The sequence below is a fragment of the Cyphellophora europaea genome (assembly GCF_000365145.1).
Source record: "Cyphellophora europaea CBS 101466 unplaced genomic scaffold supercont1.14, whole genome shotgun sequence".
In the NCBI taxonomy this organism is placed as follows: domain Eukaryota; kingdom Fungi; phylum Ascomycota; class Eurotiomycetes; order Chaetothyriales; family Cyphellophoraceae; genus Cyphellophora; species Cyphellophora europaea.
The window spans coordinates 288,381-306,282 of NW_008481802.1; the positions used below are offsets into that span (position 1 = coordinate 288,381).

The 17,902-nt window shown below is 55.4% G+C and overlaps 6 protein-coding genes across 6 annotated transcripts; 3 read left to right on the top strand and 3 right to left on the bottom strand.

Moving 5' to 3' along the window:
• Positions 1-141: 141 nt before the first annotated feature.
• On the bottom strand, positions 142-2,103 carry HMPREF1541_10767 (uncharacterized protein; the record flags this gene model as incomplete). Its single annotated transcript, XM_008715436.1, has 1 exon — positions 142-2,103. The coding sequence occupies one exon, from the start codon at positions 2,101-2,103 to the stop codon at positions 142-144; it is 1,962 nt and encodes a 653-aa protein (XP_008713658.1).
• Positions 2,104-2,409: 306 nt separating this feature from the next.
• HMPREF1541_10768 (uncharacterized protein) lies at positions 2,410-4,201 on the bottom strand (the record flags this gene model as incomplete). The annotated part of the gene is made up of 2 exons (XM_008715437.1): positions 2,410-3,875; positions 3,949-4,201. 2 exons carry the CDS (start codon positions 4,199-4,201, stop codon positions 2,410-2,412), a joined length of 1,719 nt encoding a protein of 572 aa, XP_008713659.1.
• A 2,341-nt stretch (positions 4,202-6,542) lies between these two features.
• Positions 6,543-9,765, top strand: HMPREF1541_10769 (uncharacterized protein; the record flags this gene model as incomplete). Its single annotated transcript, XM_008715438.1, has 2 exons — positions 6,543-6,772; positions 6,825-9,765. The coding sequence occupies 2 exons, from the start codon at positions 6,543-6,545 to the stop codon at positions 9,763-9,765; spliced, it is 3,171 nt and encodes a 1,056-aa protein (XP_008713660.1).
• Positions 9,766-10,607: 842 nt separating this feature from the next.
• On the top strand, positions 10,608-11,307 carry HMPREF1541_10770 (uncharacterized protein; the record flags this gene model as incomplete). The annotated part of the gene is made up of 2 exons (XM_008715439.1): positions 10,608-10,754; positions 10,999-11,307. 2 exons carry the CDS (start codon positions 10,608-10,610, stop codon positions 11,305-11,307), a joined length of 456 nt encoding a protein of 151 aa, XP_008713661.1.
• A 344-nt stretch (positions 11,308-11,651) lies between these two features.
• On the bottom strand, positions 11,652-12,697 carry HMPREF1541_10771 (uncharacterized protein; the record flags this gene model as incomplete). The annotated part of the gene is made up of 2 exons (XM_008715440.1): positions 11,652-12,555; positions 12,624-12,697. 2 exons carry the CDS (start codon positions 12,695-12,697, stop codon positions 11,652-11,654), a joined length of 978 nt encoding a protein of 325 aa, XP_008713662.1.
• Positions 12,698-13,690: 993 nt separating this feature from the next.
• On the top strand, positions 13,691-16,640 carry HMPREF1541_10772 (uncharacterized protein; the record flags this gene model as incomplete). The annotated part of the gene is made up of 4 exons (XM_008715441.1): positions 13,691-13,762; positions 13,817-13,904; positions 13,982-14,568; positions 14,910-16,640. The coding sequence occupies 4 exons, from the start codon at positions 13,691-13,693 to the stop codon at positions 16,638-16,640; spliced, it is 2,478 nt and encodes an 825-aa protein (XP_008713663.1).
• Positions 16,641-17,902: the final 1,262 nt, after the last annotated feature.

The window sequence follows — 17,902 nt, forward strand, 5'->3', positions numbered from 1 at the left end:
CGAGACATCTCGATAATACTCGATCATGTAACTGCCATTGCTCGGCCGAGGAAGCAATGAATCTTTCTACAGAAGGTCAATTATATCGATGTGCTGCCGTATTTGTACAGGGGTATTTTTATGTGCCGGTGCATCCTGCACTCACTTCTGCTCTTTCGGCTCACTGTTGACGAGCTTGTCCAGTTCGGCTCTTGCTTTCCGCACACTGGCCCACGCCGACCGCCATCTCTGCTCCTCTGCCTGATCAACCCTTGGTCGCGCCCTCTCCTCAACCAGTTGTCTCATCCGGCCGACAATCCTCCTAATCTCACTGCGCCCTTCGTCAAAGAGCTCGTTTTCCATCCGCTTCGTGGCACTTTGCCAGCCGCCCTGCATACGCCACAAGGCGAAGGTCGTGCCCACAGCAACAATGGTGCCAGCCTCGTATAAGCTGCCTGGCGTGATGGACAAGTAGGTCAGACCAGAAAGGCCGGCAGAAAGACCTGTGATGGACATCGTCCGGAGAACGAGCTGCTGGGCTTGTGTAGTAAGCGACTCAATGGCTCGTGTGATCTGTGTTGTCCGCCTGGCAGATATTGACACGGATAGGGGAGTGGGTTCCGGTACAGGCTGTAGCACAACACTTGCAGCGCCAGCCTGATTTGTGATCACTGGTTCGGTGACTTCCGAAGTCGAGGCCGTTTGCGCCTGGAGAATGGGCAAAGGCTGTGTTGCTGGGGAGCTATGCTCTTCGGCCGTCTTTTCTATAAGTTCGCGAGGTGTGAAGGTAACATCCATAGGAGAGATCCCAGCTTGTGCGAGGCGTCCAGAAAGCTCATAGACTGCCTTCTCCGTGCGAGGCAGCCATGCGTTGGTGATGAGATCAGTTACGATTAGACCGACGTCGTCCACACGCCAGAAGAGTTTATACCAGGCTAGCTTGCGCCAGTTGCGTGAGGACCAGGCTGAAGCCAAGCCAGACTGTAGCTCTTGATGGGCGTTACGGGAGAATTCGTCAATCGTGGATCCTAGATTGGTAAGGGTCGCTAGGTCGAGATCTTGAGCATTTGTTTGTCGTTGGGCTTGGAACTCAAGACTCCTCGAAACAGACTGGAGGATCGAGGAGATTAAGGACGAGATCTGCGACGGCATCGTACCATCGGTGTTGGACGTCCGAGCAAGCCATTTGGACAGGTTCGGCATGCCTGAATCAACCCAGAGGTGTTCGTATGTCGTAGCCTCGGCTAGGGATTGGCGGATCGCGTCGATGCCTCGCTCTGCCCTGCCTGCATCGACAGTCAGTATTTGGCCATCGGCAGCGATATCCGCATTTTGCATAGCGATTGCAATAGACTGTCTATCTTCTTCTGTGACGAATTCGACTGATGCCAACAGCTCCGCCACTTGAAAGAGCTCTTCGAGCCCTTTCGCTACAACGAGAGCTCGGTGGACAGGCTGGCTGATCATTGTTTGTCTGCCGCTATAGGCTGTGGGCGTTCCCACTGCAGGTGCGAGGAATGCTTCGATGGGAGTGCGCTGTGCCTGTGTAGCCGAGGGTCGGTTGACGGACGACACGAGGATCTCGAGATTGTTGCGCTCCAGCAAAGATGACGGTATGTCGAGCGTAGGTATTGTAGACCGTGATTGAGGGACATTGGGATTCGCAGATTGGCCGAAGCGAATCACCACACCATGTTCGTAGCTCTCACTATTACCAGCCAACTCTTTCTCCCATCTTGCCTCTTGATCCAACGGATCCGCAAGTAGAAGCCTCACGATCCTTCTAGCTGTGTCTTGTGCGTTCAAGCCCAATACGGCCACGCGGATCTTGGGTGTGGTGGTTTCGAGACCTTGAAGTGCAAGCTGCAAGCGGCCAAGGCTAAGATGGACGGACGCACCACGTCGTAGATCGCTTAGCGCAGTGTAAAGCGTTTTGTATTTGTCGGGGACGCTCCGTGAAGCATTGACAGCGGTATTCGAGCTCAGCGTAGAGGCTGATCGGTGGTGGCGGGGAGATCGTGGGTGCGACCGGATTCCATTACGCAGCTGCGCACATGAGGGACAGACAAACACTCGCTCGTAGAGCTGTACCAAAGCCTTGGTGTTCCTGGGCCGTTTCGACATGCTCTGGCGACAGTGTTGGCGGTGCGAAGAGCAGCGAAGAAATGTTACTGCTGTGAACGAGCTGGGCGGGCGGGCTGCGATCCCGCCAAGACAGACCTGCTCTGACTTAGATTCAAGGGATAAGCTGAGATCAATTCATGCCAAATCTGACTCGCGTCTCCAAGGAGCAATGATTGCTACGGCGACTCAGTGTGGCACACTCACAGAGGTAAGAGCAGAGGCCGCAGCCTGAATTATTACTAGTGCTGTCCAACGACCCTACTCAAGCTCACAATGTTCTGCCTTTCTCGCTGTAGCCGGTCCCGATCATGTATCTTCTAATCGGGTTTCTCCCCATCTCAATTTGAGTCGATGCAATCCGGACCATTCAGGCAACTTGAAATCGAGTACCATCTCGGGCTGGTCGATGTTTCTCAAGAACACATAGTCTTTTCCGGGCAGGAGCTCATCCACGACGATGCTCGCAACAGCCTCTAGTTTGCCGTCCGGCAACGCAAGGTGTTCCAATCTTGCCTGGCCCATGCAAGGATGCTCTGCCTCTACCAGTATCTCGACATTGGAAGCTTGAGAAAGGGCCCAGTGGTGCGCAGCCGCAGTTACTGCCACGTACTCTCCATTTGAACAGCTGTTGCTTGTTCCGCCAACCGAATGTGCCGGAGAGCTACCCGCCCTCGACTCGGTCGTCACGCGATCTGGGACCTCGCTATCAGCACCGCCAGTCGAACTTCTTACATGTGTCGCACGCAAGCTCTCACTCATCTTGGTCGTGCTCGATGAACGTGAGTGCGACCCTTCGATGGAGGACACTGGTACCTCATCAATGTGTACGCGACTTGTCAGAGGGAATGCTCTAGGAACATATTTCTTCTTCGCGAGCCGGACGATCGTGGCATTCATCAGGTCGATGGTCTGACGAAGTCTCGTTACAACTTCCTTGTCAAATTGTACCAGGTCGGGCACTGTCCACTGATCGAAGACCTGGCCATGGGGCAGTGGCGGCTCCAAGCCACCATAGCAGCTGATACACAGGAAGCACAGGAAGCAGGAGAGCTTCGACGTACCCATTACCCGTGGAAAACAACGATCTGCGGGCTGCTCGAGCACATAGTGGCATAGAAGCTGAATTTCGGCATGCACATAGCAGTCGACCTGAGACTTTCGAGATGAAATCTTGTGCGAGATCTTAGATCGTACTGGCCGGTAGGGCGCTAATGTGGTGATTTTTAGTTCCACATTTGACATCGCCAAGGTGTTCAATATCTCCCTGTACACCTGTACAAGCGTCTTCGCCACGCGACGGTAGGCCCCAATTTTGTCGACCTCCACAAGGGATTTGTTCTCGAGCCAGAACCTCACATCGAGACCCGCTTGCTCGAGGACTTCGCTGAAAAGGATGCCACCGCCATTCTGTCCTGTTGTGGTCAGCTGGAACGCCTGCTTCGAGACAACCTCCAATCTCTTGACAACTGCATCATCTGGACTCAGAGCTACATCTTCAGGAGTCCAATTGGCACAAATAGCACAGAATTTCTGCTCCAACTCCTCTAGCTCCGCTGCAAAGGAGCGACCGAACGCTGTCAGATGTCTCCACTGCCGGATTGACTGAATACACCGCTTCAGCCTGTCTGTTGAAGCTGTCAAGAACCCAGGCCGCCCAGAAATGAATCCCGGGGGATAGCCGAGCGCATTTCTTATGCGCTGTAGAATCCGCGCGCCATTCAAGCAGACAATCTTTGCGAATATCGAGTCCCGAACGGCCTTGGACCTACCGCCTGGCGGACACCGTAGACTTAGCAGCCGATCAATACCCAGCACTCTGACTGTGGCTCTGACGGGCTCACTCACCTGGCCCTGCGCCGGTCTGGGCAGTGCGCCAGATTTCCTCCAACGCGCTTCGCACGGTCTCGGGAATACCTCCATTCGCCGCAAGGCGTAATGTCAGCGTCATCTCGGTGCCAATATCGTCGCCACCGTTGTTTTCCTCGATACACGCCGCGGTGACGCTATGTACACCTTCCTGCGCGGCTGCTATATAGGCGAGATCGTTGCTGAGTCGCTTCTCAATTGCCAGCGGCAGACGGTGCTCACTCGAGTGCATGTTGCTCAAATGGGGTACCGCAGCCATGCTCGCGATCGGTCGCGTTGTTCGCGTCACGACGTCTGTTGTCCACGCCACACCTGTGCATGCTCGAGCTAATTTGACGACGTTCCGACGAAAGGCGTCTTCACCAGTGAGGCGCCATATCGACTGCTGAGGTGCTGCAGTGCGAGGATTTAGGCGGCTATTGTTCGAGACAGCAGCCATAAAGGCCGTGCTTGCAGCAATTCAGAGACTGCGTGCATCGTGGTTATACTTCAGGGCCGACGCCGAAGAGCCTCCAGGACATACGGCAAGCCATGGTGGTATGTGGCAGCTACTTCGTAGCGAAGAAAAGACGAGTAGCCAGCTGTCTCGCTGTCATATTTGTGCCTATAACAAGTTGCCAGTTGGCGCATCTGCATGCATACTGTTCGCTGGCCCTGCATGCCCCAGTCTGCGATCGTATTGGCTTACATCCCAGGCGCTTGGTCCAGGCACATCTAACGCGTTGTCGGATCTAAGTGGCCGACTAGTTACGAACCTCGGCCTTTTGAACACGACTGTTAGGATAGTCCAGCGTTCATGAAGCTCGAACAAGGCGACCAGGCGGATGCGGACAGACTTTCCGCAACGATCAATATGTCGGGCTATTTGAACGCCAATGAGTCCTTCCAAGTATCGCAGTTCGGTCCATGCTTTCTCATAGGCCGAGATGATTCGCTTGCAGACTTGAATAGTGCATTTTATGTTACTGATTCCGGCTGCTGCACCCAGGGACGCTTCGTTATCTCGGTATGGCAGGATCTCGCAAATCACCAACTTTCTGTCGTTTCGCTGATGATTTTCGGAACTACTCCCGAGGCGAGCTTTGGGTCCCTGTGTCCTCTTTATAGATTGCTGAGAATGAGTTTGGCAAGATCGCAGGCTGTGCTGGCTATGGGGCTGGCATCATGGAAGCCGCCCAAAGAGTGGCTCGGCTTTCAACGCAACCCATGGCAGTTAATAGCTGACAACACAGACACCATCCGAATACAAGACCTCTTCTCTTCTGGCACCTACGGCGGTATCCTCGCCAACACGAGAAATCCTGCATTCCGAGCAGAAGGAACCACAAGGCAGCGTTAGTAACACTTCATCGAATTGAAGCATACTGATGCTCGTACGACGAGATGCAACTTCATTCAGGCACCGAGAAAGTTGAATACGTACCCACAGCACGTTGAGTGCTACACAAGCGTACTATGGATGCAGTCCGATGACCCCGGGGACGATACTGTACAATCGAGTCTTTCATGCAAAGCTTGCCCTGCCACCGATCCTGCGCAATTGCTGCAATGCAATGTACCTTCGGAGGACAGAGCGACTGCCAAGTTTCGGATAACAGAAAGCGCCGGTTGAACTTTCGAGCAGGTCTTCGATTACCAACTGTGGCATAGGGTACGAGTTCTTCACGCGGACCACATGTAATCATCCACAGCTTCTGTCGAGATTGGCGCCGGGACGCAAACGAGGCCTTGGTGTAGAGCTGCTCAAGCCGCATCCGCCAACCAGGCCCAATCGATGTCAACATGGCCATGACTCAATTGTTATCGCCCATCTCGCTTGGGTCCGAGCATTGCATTTCCGCCGCCGCGGCGCATACGACGAGACCACAGCCGAAGGCTAAGCGAGGATGAGGGGCAATCATCCCCGTTCAGGCGAATGATGACGGCCTAAGAGTCGGTCCCAGAGCCTGTCGAGTTTTTCTCTGTATCAATCGCTAAGCACGGGCAACTGTGATATCTTTTGCACGATAGCTGAAGTCTCTCGGCTACAACCATGTACACATATGGGAGCCCACCAGCATGTACCACTCCCGTAGTGCGTTAAGCACAGTGGAACTTTGACACATTGTACGTACAGAGGGGCTCCCCATCATGCCACCGCCCCCCCACCGGGCTTTCCCAGGGCCAACCATTGAATTTTGCGGCTGAGCCTTAACCAAGATACGGTCGCTCCGGGCCCAATCGCAAACCGTGGCACTCAGTAGTTTTCGGATCCTCACTGAGTTTCGCACCTCTCGTTCGTTTAAGTGGTTACACGAACGAGCTTAGCCCCACGATCGCCAGATTATTGGGAATAGTGCCCCAGGAACCCTGGTAGAATGGGCCCTTGACGCCCACGCCCCGGAACGGCAGACATTCCTAGCCTCAAACCGCCCGTCCGCCGTCCTACCCTACTTCAACGGCTTTTGTGGCGGTCGAGAACAATCCTTCTTCAACATCAAAGCTGTTACGAGACACGTCGTACGATTCACTCCCGAACAATATTTCTGAATCTTAGGATAATGCAATTTTGATGGCCGCTCTCTCATCTGGCGATGTCCTCTGGCGACGATCCCCGTGTTGGATCTGCTCGCGATGGAGAACAGGCCCCTAATGCTTCCCGCCTAACTGCTGGCGAGAACAGCTCGAGCCTCGTCACACTTGTCGCAACACTCGTGCCCGTTTTCATTTGGACGGTACTATGTCTTATCTTCTTTCTCGGGTTAAGACGTCGCTGCCGACGAGTGTATTCACCTCGCGCAACCCTGAAAAGCCTTCATCCAAAGTAAGTGTGCTTGGAGGCTCAGAGCGAAGAGTTGGCTTTGCTGACGATGCAGTGAACGGATCGCAAGTCTCCCACAGGGCTTGTTGAAATGGATCAAGCCTTTCTATCGCACGCCCGACAGCTTCGCCCTCAAACACGGCTCCATTGATGGATTTTTATTCTTGCGCTTTTTGAGGGTCTTATTGCTCATCCTCGGCGTCGGTTGCGCTCTCATGCTTCCAGTGCTGCTGCCGATTCACGCCACCGGCGGCGCCGGCAATGGAGGCCTTGACCTCCTGACTATGGGCAACATTACTTCTAAGCAGTTTTATTATGCGCATGCTATAATGGCCTGGCTGTACTTTGGATTCATTCTGTATGTGGTGCTTCGAGAATGTATCTTCTGCATTCACCTCAGGCATCTCTGCTTGACATCCCCCTTTTTCGCAGATCGACTCTCGGCGAGAACGGTTCTAGTCACATGCGTTCCTCATGCGTATCTTACGGAGCGCAAACTACGAGAAACCTTTGGAAGCTCTGTGCGTCAAGTGTGGATCCCCAAAGACACCGAGGAGCTGCAAGACCTGGTCAAAGAACGCCACCAGACAGCTCTACGTTTGGAGAAAGCCGAGGTCAGACTCATCAAGATGGCAAACATGGCTCGAACCCGAGCTTCGGGAAAGGATGGGAAGCGTAAGCCTTGGTACCGCCGAAGACGCAAGCAAGAGGATGCCGTCAATGTTCTTGCCGTTGCCAAAGACGAAGAAGCACCGCCGGAGGCTGCCACTCCACTACCCGACGTCAGCGGCTCGGTCGCCTCACAATGGATCACCCATAGCTCCCGCCCCGTGCACCGCCCGCTTGCAAATGCGATTCGGCGCGTGGACACCATCAAGTGGACGCGCAACAGGCTCAAGGCGTTGGCCAGGAGGATCCTCAAGGAGCGAAACGAGCTGCTACTGCACAACGAAGAAAAGCCCGTCATCCCAGCTGCCTTTATTGAATTTGCCAGTCAGGCTGATGCGCAAGTTGCTTGCCAAACACTCTCTTATCACCAGCCATTGTATATGGCGGAGCGATATGCCGGTGTTCGGCCATATGAGATTGTATGGGCATCGCTCTCTCTGGCCTGGTGGTCAAGAATCGTCCGAAAGTTTGGCATGCAGGCATTCATCGCAGTGCTGGTGATTTTTTGGTCCCTGCCATGCGCTTTCGTAGGCATGGTGTCCAATATCGAAGCTCTGTCGGCGAGGATACCGTTTCTTGGCTGGATCATGGATCTCCCAGGCCCCATCCTGGGGGTATTGACCGGTTTGGTACCGGCGCTGGCTCTTGCCTGGCTCATGAATACTGTGCCGTGGATCGTTCGAACCGCAGCCCGCATTGCTGGCACACCCACGCTCACTATGGTTGAGGTGTACACACAGAAGGCCTACATCATCTTTCAGATTGTACAAGTCTTCCTAGTCACCACCCTCAGTTCGGCGGTCTCGGCAGCCCTCACTCAGATCCTACAGAACCCGATGTCGGCCACTACACTTCTCAGCGAGAACCTACCAAAGTCATCGAACTTCTACATCTCTTACATTCTGGTGCAAGGACTTGTGCTCGGTTCGGCAGGTCTGGTCCGCTTCCTCGACATCATACGTTATTACATCTTTCCCATGCTACCTCACGACCATCGCAAGCGATACGAGCGATATCACAGCCTTCGGCCGGTGCACTGGGGCGGCGTCTTCCCCGTTTTCACCAACCTTGGCATCATTGGCATCTGCTATAGCTGTATAGCGCCACTCGTCTTGCTTTTTGGCGTTATCGGCATCGGCTTCATATATCAAATCTACAGATACAACGTTCTGTACGTCTTTAACTCTGAAGTTGACACGCGTGGCCTCCTTTACCCGGCAGCGCTCATGCAGTTGATCTGGGGTCTCTACCTGGCAGAAGCCTGCTTGATTGGCCTGTTCGCATTGAAGGCTGCAGCTGGGCCGATCGGTATAATTGTCGCACTACTTGTCACCACCATTCTAATTCACCGCTCTCTTCTGCAGGCACTCGGTCCACTTCTGTTTGATCTGCCAAAATCACTTGCTGGATCGAGTACATCGGCGAGCCCGAATGGACCTCTCGATCCCTTCAGTCTGGCCAATGCAGATCATCCTCTTGCACATGTGGGTTCGGATGCACTCGACGCTTCTCCGACGGAACATCAAAACACGCTGTTTGCGGACATTGCAGAAGATGAGAACGCAGATCACATACCTGGAGCAACTCGGGGTGATGATGGTCTGATTCATCGACATAAAGGATCTACCGGGAGCAAAAGCCACTCCACGATATCCCACCACGGCCCAGAATCATCGGAGTCTCCTTCAAGCACCAGCGATATCGGTGGACGGACAGAAAAGAGCATGATAGGCGAGAGAAGCCCATCAACAACCCGAGATTCCGCCCTCGAGGACATCGAGACCACTCGCGGCACTCATCTCCCATCGGAGGCAACCGAGCCCTTCCGCCTCGAAGGCGTGGCTGCTCTCTTGAAAGTCTTCTACAGCGGCGGCACCACCATGCTCGGCAAGCAACTCGCGCCACACAAAGAGCGCCTCTCTAAACGGGTATCTCCCGTCACCACGCACCCCCGCTTCCTAGCTTCGCACGCCCGCCTCCGTCGCGCGATCCAGTACATGTCGCCCCTCTACTACGCCTCCTCGGACCATGTCCCCAACCTTGTCGCCAAGCTGCACGAACTCGATCCTCCCGAGTACCCCAATGAGACCAAACGCCTGGTCTACCTGCATCCGAGCATGTACACGCCGCCGCCCCGGCTGTGGATTCCACGTGACGAGGGCGGAGTCAGCAGACAGGAGTGCGAGCACAATAACCGATTGGGCAAGGGGGTCGTGGAATGCACGGATGAGGGCTGGGAGGTCGACGAGAAGGGGAAGCTGTGGAGAGACGTCGAGGATTCGACGGCCCAGTGGTGCATGGATCGCGGGTGGAGGGGGCGGTGGTGATGGTGATGGTGATGGGATATCACTACTCAGTTGAAGCACGCGAAGAGGAATCCCGGACTTGGTCTTTGTAACATATACACCTAATACATACCTACCTTGACACCGTCTTTCGAACCAACGCCGCCATAACCGGGGCGGAGAGTCTTGGCCACTACTTGCCAAGGCGCAGACTTCGTAACCTCGGATCCCAGCTCCCGTCACGTAGCTTTTTTCTTGCAAGTCTTTCTTGTCGTTACCAGCCGGCTCTGAGCTTGCCGTGCCGTCCACCCACATCCCCATCCCCATCCCAAGCTTCTGTCAAATGACGCGTTCCCTCCTTGTTGGCCGCGTGATCGTTCGCCGGGAAAGGAGGTTGGCGGTGTGGTGTTTGCCGTGACGAGACAAGGCTTGGGGTGTTAGTGCCCAACGGGCCCTGTCATGTGCGGGATACCTTGGCCGAACTGGCAATGACGGCGCCCAAGCGGCTGGGATTCATTTCTTTGCAGTGCCAGTGGTTTGAGCTGTGTCTTGTGCTATGACGTGGGCGATGGAAAAAGTATGCTGTGATATGACGATGGCAAATCAAGGTAAGTAAGGGTCAGTGTGCGTTTGTTGGTTCGACGCGTCCCCGCGTGACTGGTTTCCTGCTGCTGGCTCGAGATTTTTACCTAACTGCCTGTTTGTTTGCCCTTTCTCGCCCCTCTTTGTCTCTCCTGCAGTTCAATCTATACCAGTCAGCCTTGCGACTAAAGCCTCTCCTTTCGGGATTCTTAACGACGCAAAAAGCATTCCGAATCGTGCACACAAGCAAACAAACACGACACAAAGAACGCTATTCGGCTTGTTACAACACATCCGACAGAATGGACGGCACCACCCAACGCCGCGGCGGGCGCTTCTCCATCACGTCCATACTCGCCCTCGCCCTCGCGGGCCTGCAGTTCATCTGTGCCATCATCATACTCGGCCTCGTGGGCGTGCGCTTCGGCAGCACGTCATTCTCTGCAGCTGTAAGTCTTAAAATCTCCTGGTCTCCCCTCGCGCGCCCGTGCTCAGTCCTTGTTGCGCACGGTCATGAACCGCACATCCCGTCTAGTCTCAAGGCAAGAGCTCGGGTGGACCTCAAATTGCCTGGGCTGCCTGCATCGACCTACATACATACTTCATACAGCCACCAAACAGCGATCCCCCATCCCCCATCCCCCTTGTACCCAATCTCCCACAAAACTAACGCCTCCTCTCCCCCCCTTCTAGGTCTACTCCATCGTCCTCTCGTGCCTCACAGTCGTCACGGCTCTAGCCTTCGGCTTCCTCGCCTCCCGCGCCACGGGCGGCGGCGGCCGCTCCCTCCTCCTCGGCACCCTCTGCTGGCAGGTCATCATGGTCATCCTGTGGGCTGCCGCGGCGGGCACCTTGGGCAGCTATCGGGGCCGGTCAACGGGCTTGCGCGCCGCCATGGCGCTGGCGATTATTCTGATGCTGAGCTTTGTGGTGGGTGCGGCCGTGCAGGGACTGCGGGTTTGGAGGGGACGGAGGGCGGAGGGGAAGGTTGGGGGTGTTTGAAAGTGGCGGGGGCTGGGTAGTTGTGGGAATGTGTGAGAAGGCCGGTTGGGGGAAAGGCTTGTTGAGGGTGAGCGACTTGATGGTGCTTTACTTGCGAGGCTTTGTTGGTTGCTTACAAGTCCAACGATGCGATGGTGGGCGTTATCTGATGCTGAAATACCAGTACCCCGAGCTGGGTGGGAAAGGGACCAAGCGCGCAACGAATACCCAAATTTGTAAGGAATAGAAATGTATCTTCATAGCAAGTCAAGTACTGCACTTTTCTGTCGCTATCTTGAGATCTGGCTTTCCGCTTCATTTCCTGCACATTACCACCAATGTCCCTGTTGCCAACCTGGGTCCGGTCAGGAAGACTTCATGCCGGTCCCAGCCGGAGCCCATTCGTCCTTGGCCAACAACTCCTTCTTCGTCCACTCCTCTAGCCTCGCAGCCAGCTCCATATCCTTGGCCAACGCGCTCTCCGACCCTTTCTTGGCGAACTTCAAAAAATACGTCCCACTCTGGTCCTTTGTCATAGCCGGGCTTGCGACACAGAACACGCTGCTCCAGGACCCCTTGTCAGGATCGAGCGGGCCACCTAAGGCTGTATACCACGAGAACAGCGTCTTTACCCCGAAGGGCCACACTGCGTTGTCCCCCAGGTTGGTGCCGACGACACCTGGATGAAGCACCGCAGTCCAGATCTCGCCAGTGCCAGCTTTGGAACTAGGTGAACCAGGTCCGTAGAGCTTGTGCAGCACCTTAGCGTGGAGGATATTGGCCAGCTTGGACTGGCCGTAGCGGGTCAGGGGGCTGCTGCTGGCCAGGGCGGTGTCGGAAAGATCGATACCCCCATTCGGTGCCATATTATGACCCCCAGATGATACGTTCACAATGCGTACGCTTCCTGGCGAGAGTGACTTGGACGTCTTCAACATCAGTGGTATCAGGTGGGAAGTAAACAGCCAGTGGGCGAGATAGTTGGTCTGCCACTGTGCTTCGTAGCCATCTGAGGTCATCTCAAACGGTGTCGCCATGATGCCGGCGTTGTTGACGAGGCCATGGAGGCTTGATTCTCTCTTGAGGAGGGTCCTGGCGGCAGCTACGACAGACGAGAGAGACATGTGGTCAATCTGTAGGAGAGTGATGTGTGCTTGTGGGTAGAGGGCTTTGATGCCGTCAATGGCGGCGTTGCCTTTGGTAGGGGAACGTGCGCATAGGTAGACGTGCGCGCCATGTTCTGCAAGCCGAGCAACCGTGTAGTATCCTCTGTTCGGGGGTGATTCTTGTCAGCAGTGGTACTTGGGGACGAGCATTCCGGGAACAGGAGGACCAACATGCCAGCGTTACCACCAGTGACAACGTATACCTTGCCGGTAAGATCAGGTAGACTGTCAGGATGGAAGGTCATGTCGACGGAGAGTGGCGAGATTGACTATCACCGGAAGACAGCTCTGCTCGAAGAGGGAACGAATACGTCGGTGGTCTATTGGAAAGCGTTTTCAAGTGAGCAGATGGGTTTCCCTCATGATGGCGGTTCCAAGCATTAAATACTATCCCGAGCCGTTAGTGCGTTTCATGGATCTTTTGACACGGACGGTCGAGATGCTCCGAGTCCCACAGGACTGGATCATGCCCACCGACTGCCAGAGTCTATGCCTCTCGCTGGCGCCTGGAGACGTTGCGATTTCGCGAGGATATGAATGCTATCACAGAGCTAGAAGCCGCAACAGGGAAAGCGCGAGGGTAAGCCAGCTGCACGACGCTAGAACATAATGGGTTACACCTGGCGGGGTCGTCCCGACGGGTGTCTGGGCACGAGACTCGGGGCGTCGACCACCGAGTCCGGGCACTCGTCCAGGTAAACACCATCTAAAGCCGATGAACCTCATTGCTGTTTGGCAAGGCCACGGAAGACTTGGCCATTGGCTGTATATATCTGGGGTAGTGCCACGCGCAACGACTCGTAACAAACTTCTGCACCACTTAAACGACCACCACTGTGCAGTTACCATCTCAGCCTTGCACAGCCTTCCCTCCAGTTTTCATGGTAGCCTAGAAGGCCGTCTCGTAATCGGGACCATACAGTAAGTCTAGCAGGCACACGAGCATGAAGGATGAGGTGCAGCCCACACTGCACGAGCTCCTTCCACAAGTCTGTGCATAGTACTACGGACTTTACGGGGTTACCGTGGGATTAGCGGCTGCTGAGCTGCTCCTTCACCTAGAGCACCCAAATTGCGAGCACTAAGGTAGCCATCGTGTTTGAATCCTCAACCGCAGACCAAGCAAGGCACCCATGATCCGTTCTACTCATATGCCGCTTGACTTTGATTTGCTCGCGCTTGGCTGATCAATCAACATTACCAAATATACTGTCCCTACGCCCCAGGCCTGTCCGGCAATGGAGTCCGTCCCGGGCCGGGATGTCGTGCCCGCAAAGCTCCCAGTCCTACCCATGCCACAGCTCGCTGATGTAACATACCCGGGCGAAGCTAGATGGACCGAACCTCGTGTTAATTCTTGGTAGGCTAGAGACAGCGACGATGATTGGACCGGCATCACAAATGCTGCGGCTCGTAAGAAGAGGCAAAACCGGCTCAATGTCCGGGCTTATCGTGAGTAGAGTGGCATGGCGAGCCGCTCCGATCGTCGTCTCACAACCAGGAGCAAATGAGAGCTGACGACAGCACAGGGCGGAGGCAGAAAGCTATCAGGCAACAAGCGAAGACCACAGAAGCCCCAGGCTTCACTGGGTGCATCGCCGAAGAAGATGCCGAGATACCATGCTGGGATGAAGTTCGTCAGAAACTGACTATGCTGCCCACCTCAGTAGCCAAGCGAATGCAGAGTACGAAAGGGCCGATGATGCATTTCATGCCATCCGACGAGCTCATCTTTCCGCTAAGCTCAGATCACCTGATCATTCTCCTCCAACTCAACGTGCTCCGTGCCTCGATAGAGAACCGTCGTCTTCTAAGGCCCCTCGAATCCAGTTCAATCAAGAGTTGCGACTCTTCGTCCCATACAATCCTGCCACACCTCTCGGATCCCCGCCTACTCCCCCCGGCTCTGCATCCCACCACTCTCCAATGCACGGTTGTACACAAGGATTGGATCGACATTGTCCCAGACCCTGCCTGGCGTGACAACCTCATCCGGCTAGTAGGACAATATGACGAGGCTGATCTCTGGTCCGATGTGATCGGCGGCCTATTCGACGGGTTTCCGGACTCGGAAGTCGGACATCGCGGCCTCGTTGCTTGGTCACCGCCGTGGGATGTGAGTGGCTGGGAGGTTTCGAGCGGTTTCCTACAAAAATGGGGTTGGACTCTAACTGGATGTGACGATATGCTTGACACGACGAACAGGTGGAGGGCGATGAGGGGAGAGGAACCTCTCACGATGAAGTCGTGAAGTGACCGAAAGGTGGTACAATTGACTGGACGTGTTCAAACAGAGACTTGGCGATATCAAAGGTCATGTCCGCCGGAAGGTTTTCTAAGTTTCAAAGAACATCTAGAACGCGACTTCGACCATTGAGCTTCCTGAACCCTCGGAGGTATCCGCCTCGTGTTCATGCTGCCCAATGCAACCACTCTCGACTATATCTCACAAGACAGCATGGCTCGGAATTCCCTCCACGTCGACTTCGCGCTGCAAAGCGTGCCACCGCCCACAAATACGCCATGATCCAGCCTATGGAATCAGCGACCGCCGGCCGAACGATCCTCAGCAATGCTCGCATCTTCACCAGTTTGCCCGGCCAAGATGAACTATTCGACGGATCGATAATCCTACAGGAAGGCTTGATTGATTATGTTGGGCCATCTGATTCGACCCAAATCTCGTTAGCTAGAGATGCCGGCGCCGCCGACGTCGATGTTCGAGGCCGTGTCATCACGCCCAGCTTCATCGACGGGCATGTACATATCATGCACTTCGGACAGGCTCTCAGCAAGCTCAATGTCATGACCTGCGCCTCACTGGCTGAGATACGGACCAAGATTAGGGGCTTCGCGGCGGCGCATCCATCAGCGCCACGGCTACTGTGCAGGGGCTGGATACAATCCTCTGTCAGTGGAACCGCTCTCGCCAGCATGCTTGACGACCTCGATCCGCGGCCCATATATGTAGAAGCCATGGATCTGCACTCGGTGTGGTGCAACACTGCCGCACTTACCGAAACCGGCATCATCGACATGTCTACTGACCCAGATGGAGGGAAGATCGTGCGCGACGAGCACGGCCAACCATCCGGCCTTCTCGAAGAAAGCACATTGCATGGCATTGTAGTGCCCTTCCTCTTCAAGGCTCTGACGGAAGCCGAAACGCAAGATATCCTCCACCAAGCCTTCACCGCGTACACCTCCGCCGGATATACGGGTGTGATTGATATGGCCATGGATGACCAACAGTGGCATGCCATTGAAACCTACCGCACCAACCACCCTCCCCTTCCCCTGCACATCGCCGCACACTGGCTGATTCCCTACTCCGACAAACCCTCCGAGGTCCAGTCTTACCTTGACACCGCCATCGCTATGAACCAACGCTACCATCCCTCCACCTCTCCCGACTTCAGCATCGTTGGCATCAAAATCATTGGCGACGGCACTGTCGACGGCTGCACCGCAGCTCTCACCGAACCCTATGGCACACTGACCGACCCATGCGTCCCCATCTGGCCCGCCGCCACCCTCACCTCGGTAGTTCAAGCCGCCGACGCCGCCAACCTCCAAGTCGCCATCCACGCCATCGGCGACGTCACGATCCGCAACGCCATCGACGCCATCGCATCCCTGGGCGCCTCACGACGCCAACGCCACCGCATCGAGCACCTGGAACTCGCATCCGCGGCTGACGCCCGGCGCCTGGGCCAGCTTGGAATCATCGCCTCCGTGCAGCCTGTGCACTCGGACCCGGTGCTCTTCCGCGCATGGCCGGAGCTGCTGGGCGTCCATCGCTGCAAGCGCGCGTTCGCGTACAGCGAGTTTGTCGCGGGTGGCGCACCCCTGGCGTTTGGGACGGATGCGCCGACGGCGGCGCACCTGCCGCTGCCGAATTTGTATAATGCCACGACGAGGAGGAGTGCGTTGGAGGTGGTGAGCGCGGAGTGCACGAATGAGGAGTTTAAGGTTGGGTTGGCGGAGGCAGTGCGTGCAGCGACGAGAGGGGCGGCGTATAGTCGTGGGGCGGAGGGGTGGTGTGGCAGTCTGAAGAAGGGCATGAACGCGGATCTGTGCGTGCTAGAGACGGAGTGGCGTGCCGAGGGGTTATTATGGAGTCGTGTGTGGCAGAGCTGGTATCGCGGGAGGAAGGTATTTGATCTTGAGGCCCAGGAGCCGAGCTGAGACGATCATACAGGAAGGTCATGCTACCGATCTGTTCTATTCCTGCCTCTCAGGGAGACAGAGCTCCTGCTCCCCTGTTCTCAAGCAGTGGTGCTCGGCAAGTGGTGATTTCTTTCTCCCGAGCGGGTTGCGACATGGCAGTTTGCACTCGATATCGATGCCGCCATGGATAGAACCGCACCGCCGAGGCCATTCAAGCTCCCCATCTATCCCACTTCAGCACTTGGACTTGTGGCGACAGATTCCGTCGGACATCCATCGAAGGAGGCAAGCCTGTAGTCCTGCAAAACAATAAACCGCCGTCATCGCCAACAAGACATAAAATTGCGTGCCCCTCGACTATTCGCCTGCGCCCATGCGTGACGCGTCCCCGGATCCAGATCTGTCAGGCTTGCTTCGAAGAAGCTTGATTGAGCTTGTCTTAGGTATGTTTTGACCTCAAAAGGCTTCGAGAGGCTATTGAGGGTGGTTTCGCCTCTGCGGGAAGTCAGTGACGCGGCCTTCGACGGGTCCACCCGAAACGGTCGAGGCTCGAGACCGCCTTTCCGGAAGAAGGCAACAAGTTGGATGTAAGGCAGATACGGCTGAGGACTTCCGCCGAGTATTATGTTGGACGTTCATTGCAGCGCTCGCGACTTATTGGCGCGCCCCTGATCGCTGCAGGGATATGCGTTCTGCTGACTCGCAGTGGTTGAAGACTGGAGAACCAATGGCAACTGTTCTGCGAGAGAGCTCTTCCCTAAGGGCATTCTGCAATATGCTTTATGCTTGATGCTATTTCGAGGGCCGTGGCAGCCGTTGGCTTGGCTCGAATTGGAAACGGCGACACGAGGTTGTTCAGGGCCCCGTCCATGAAAGCACCTCTTGCAAGCATGCAACACCATTCCTACCAACGAGGCCCTCTTGCTCACACACACTGTCAAGTGGCATGCCTAGTACCCCAAAGGATAGTCTTTGGCAACGTCGACATGGCACTTGCAGACGGAGCGTCCAAACGGATGGCTCAACCATCACCTTTGTTCTGAAAAGCAAATGATCTGACAGGCAGTTTCTCCATATCACTTTACATGCCTCACGCTTTCTTCAAGCGTTTCTTATTTGCCCTGCTCGTTTCCCCATACCTCGAAAAGAACCTTCCGGCTCCGGCACAGCCAATAGAGAAAAGTCCCTCATAACATCACAAAGGAGGAGCCGGGTCTGTGCATCATCCCTCTAGGTCGCAGAGGTCCAGACCACTCCCGAAAGCAGCTCCTTCCCCGCGA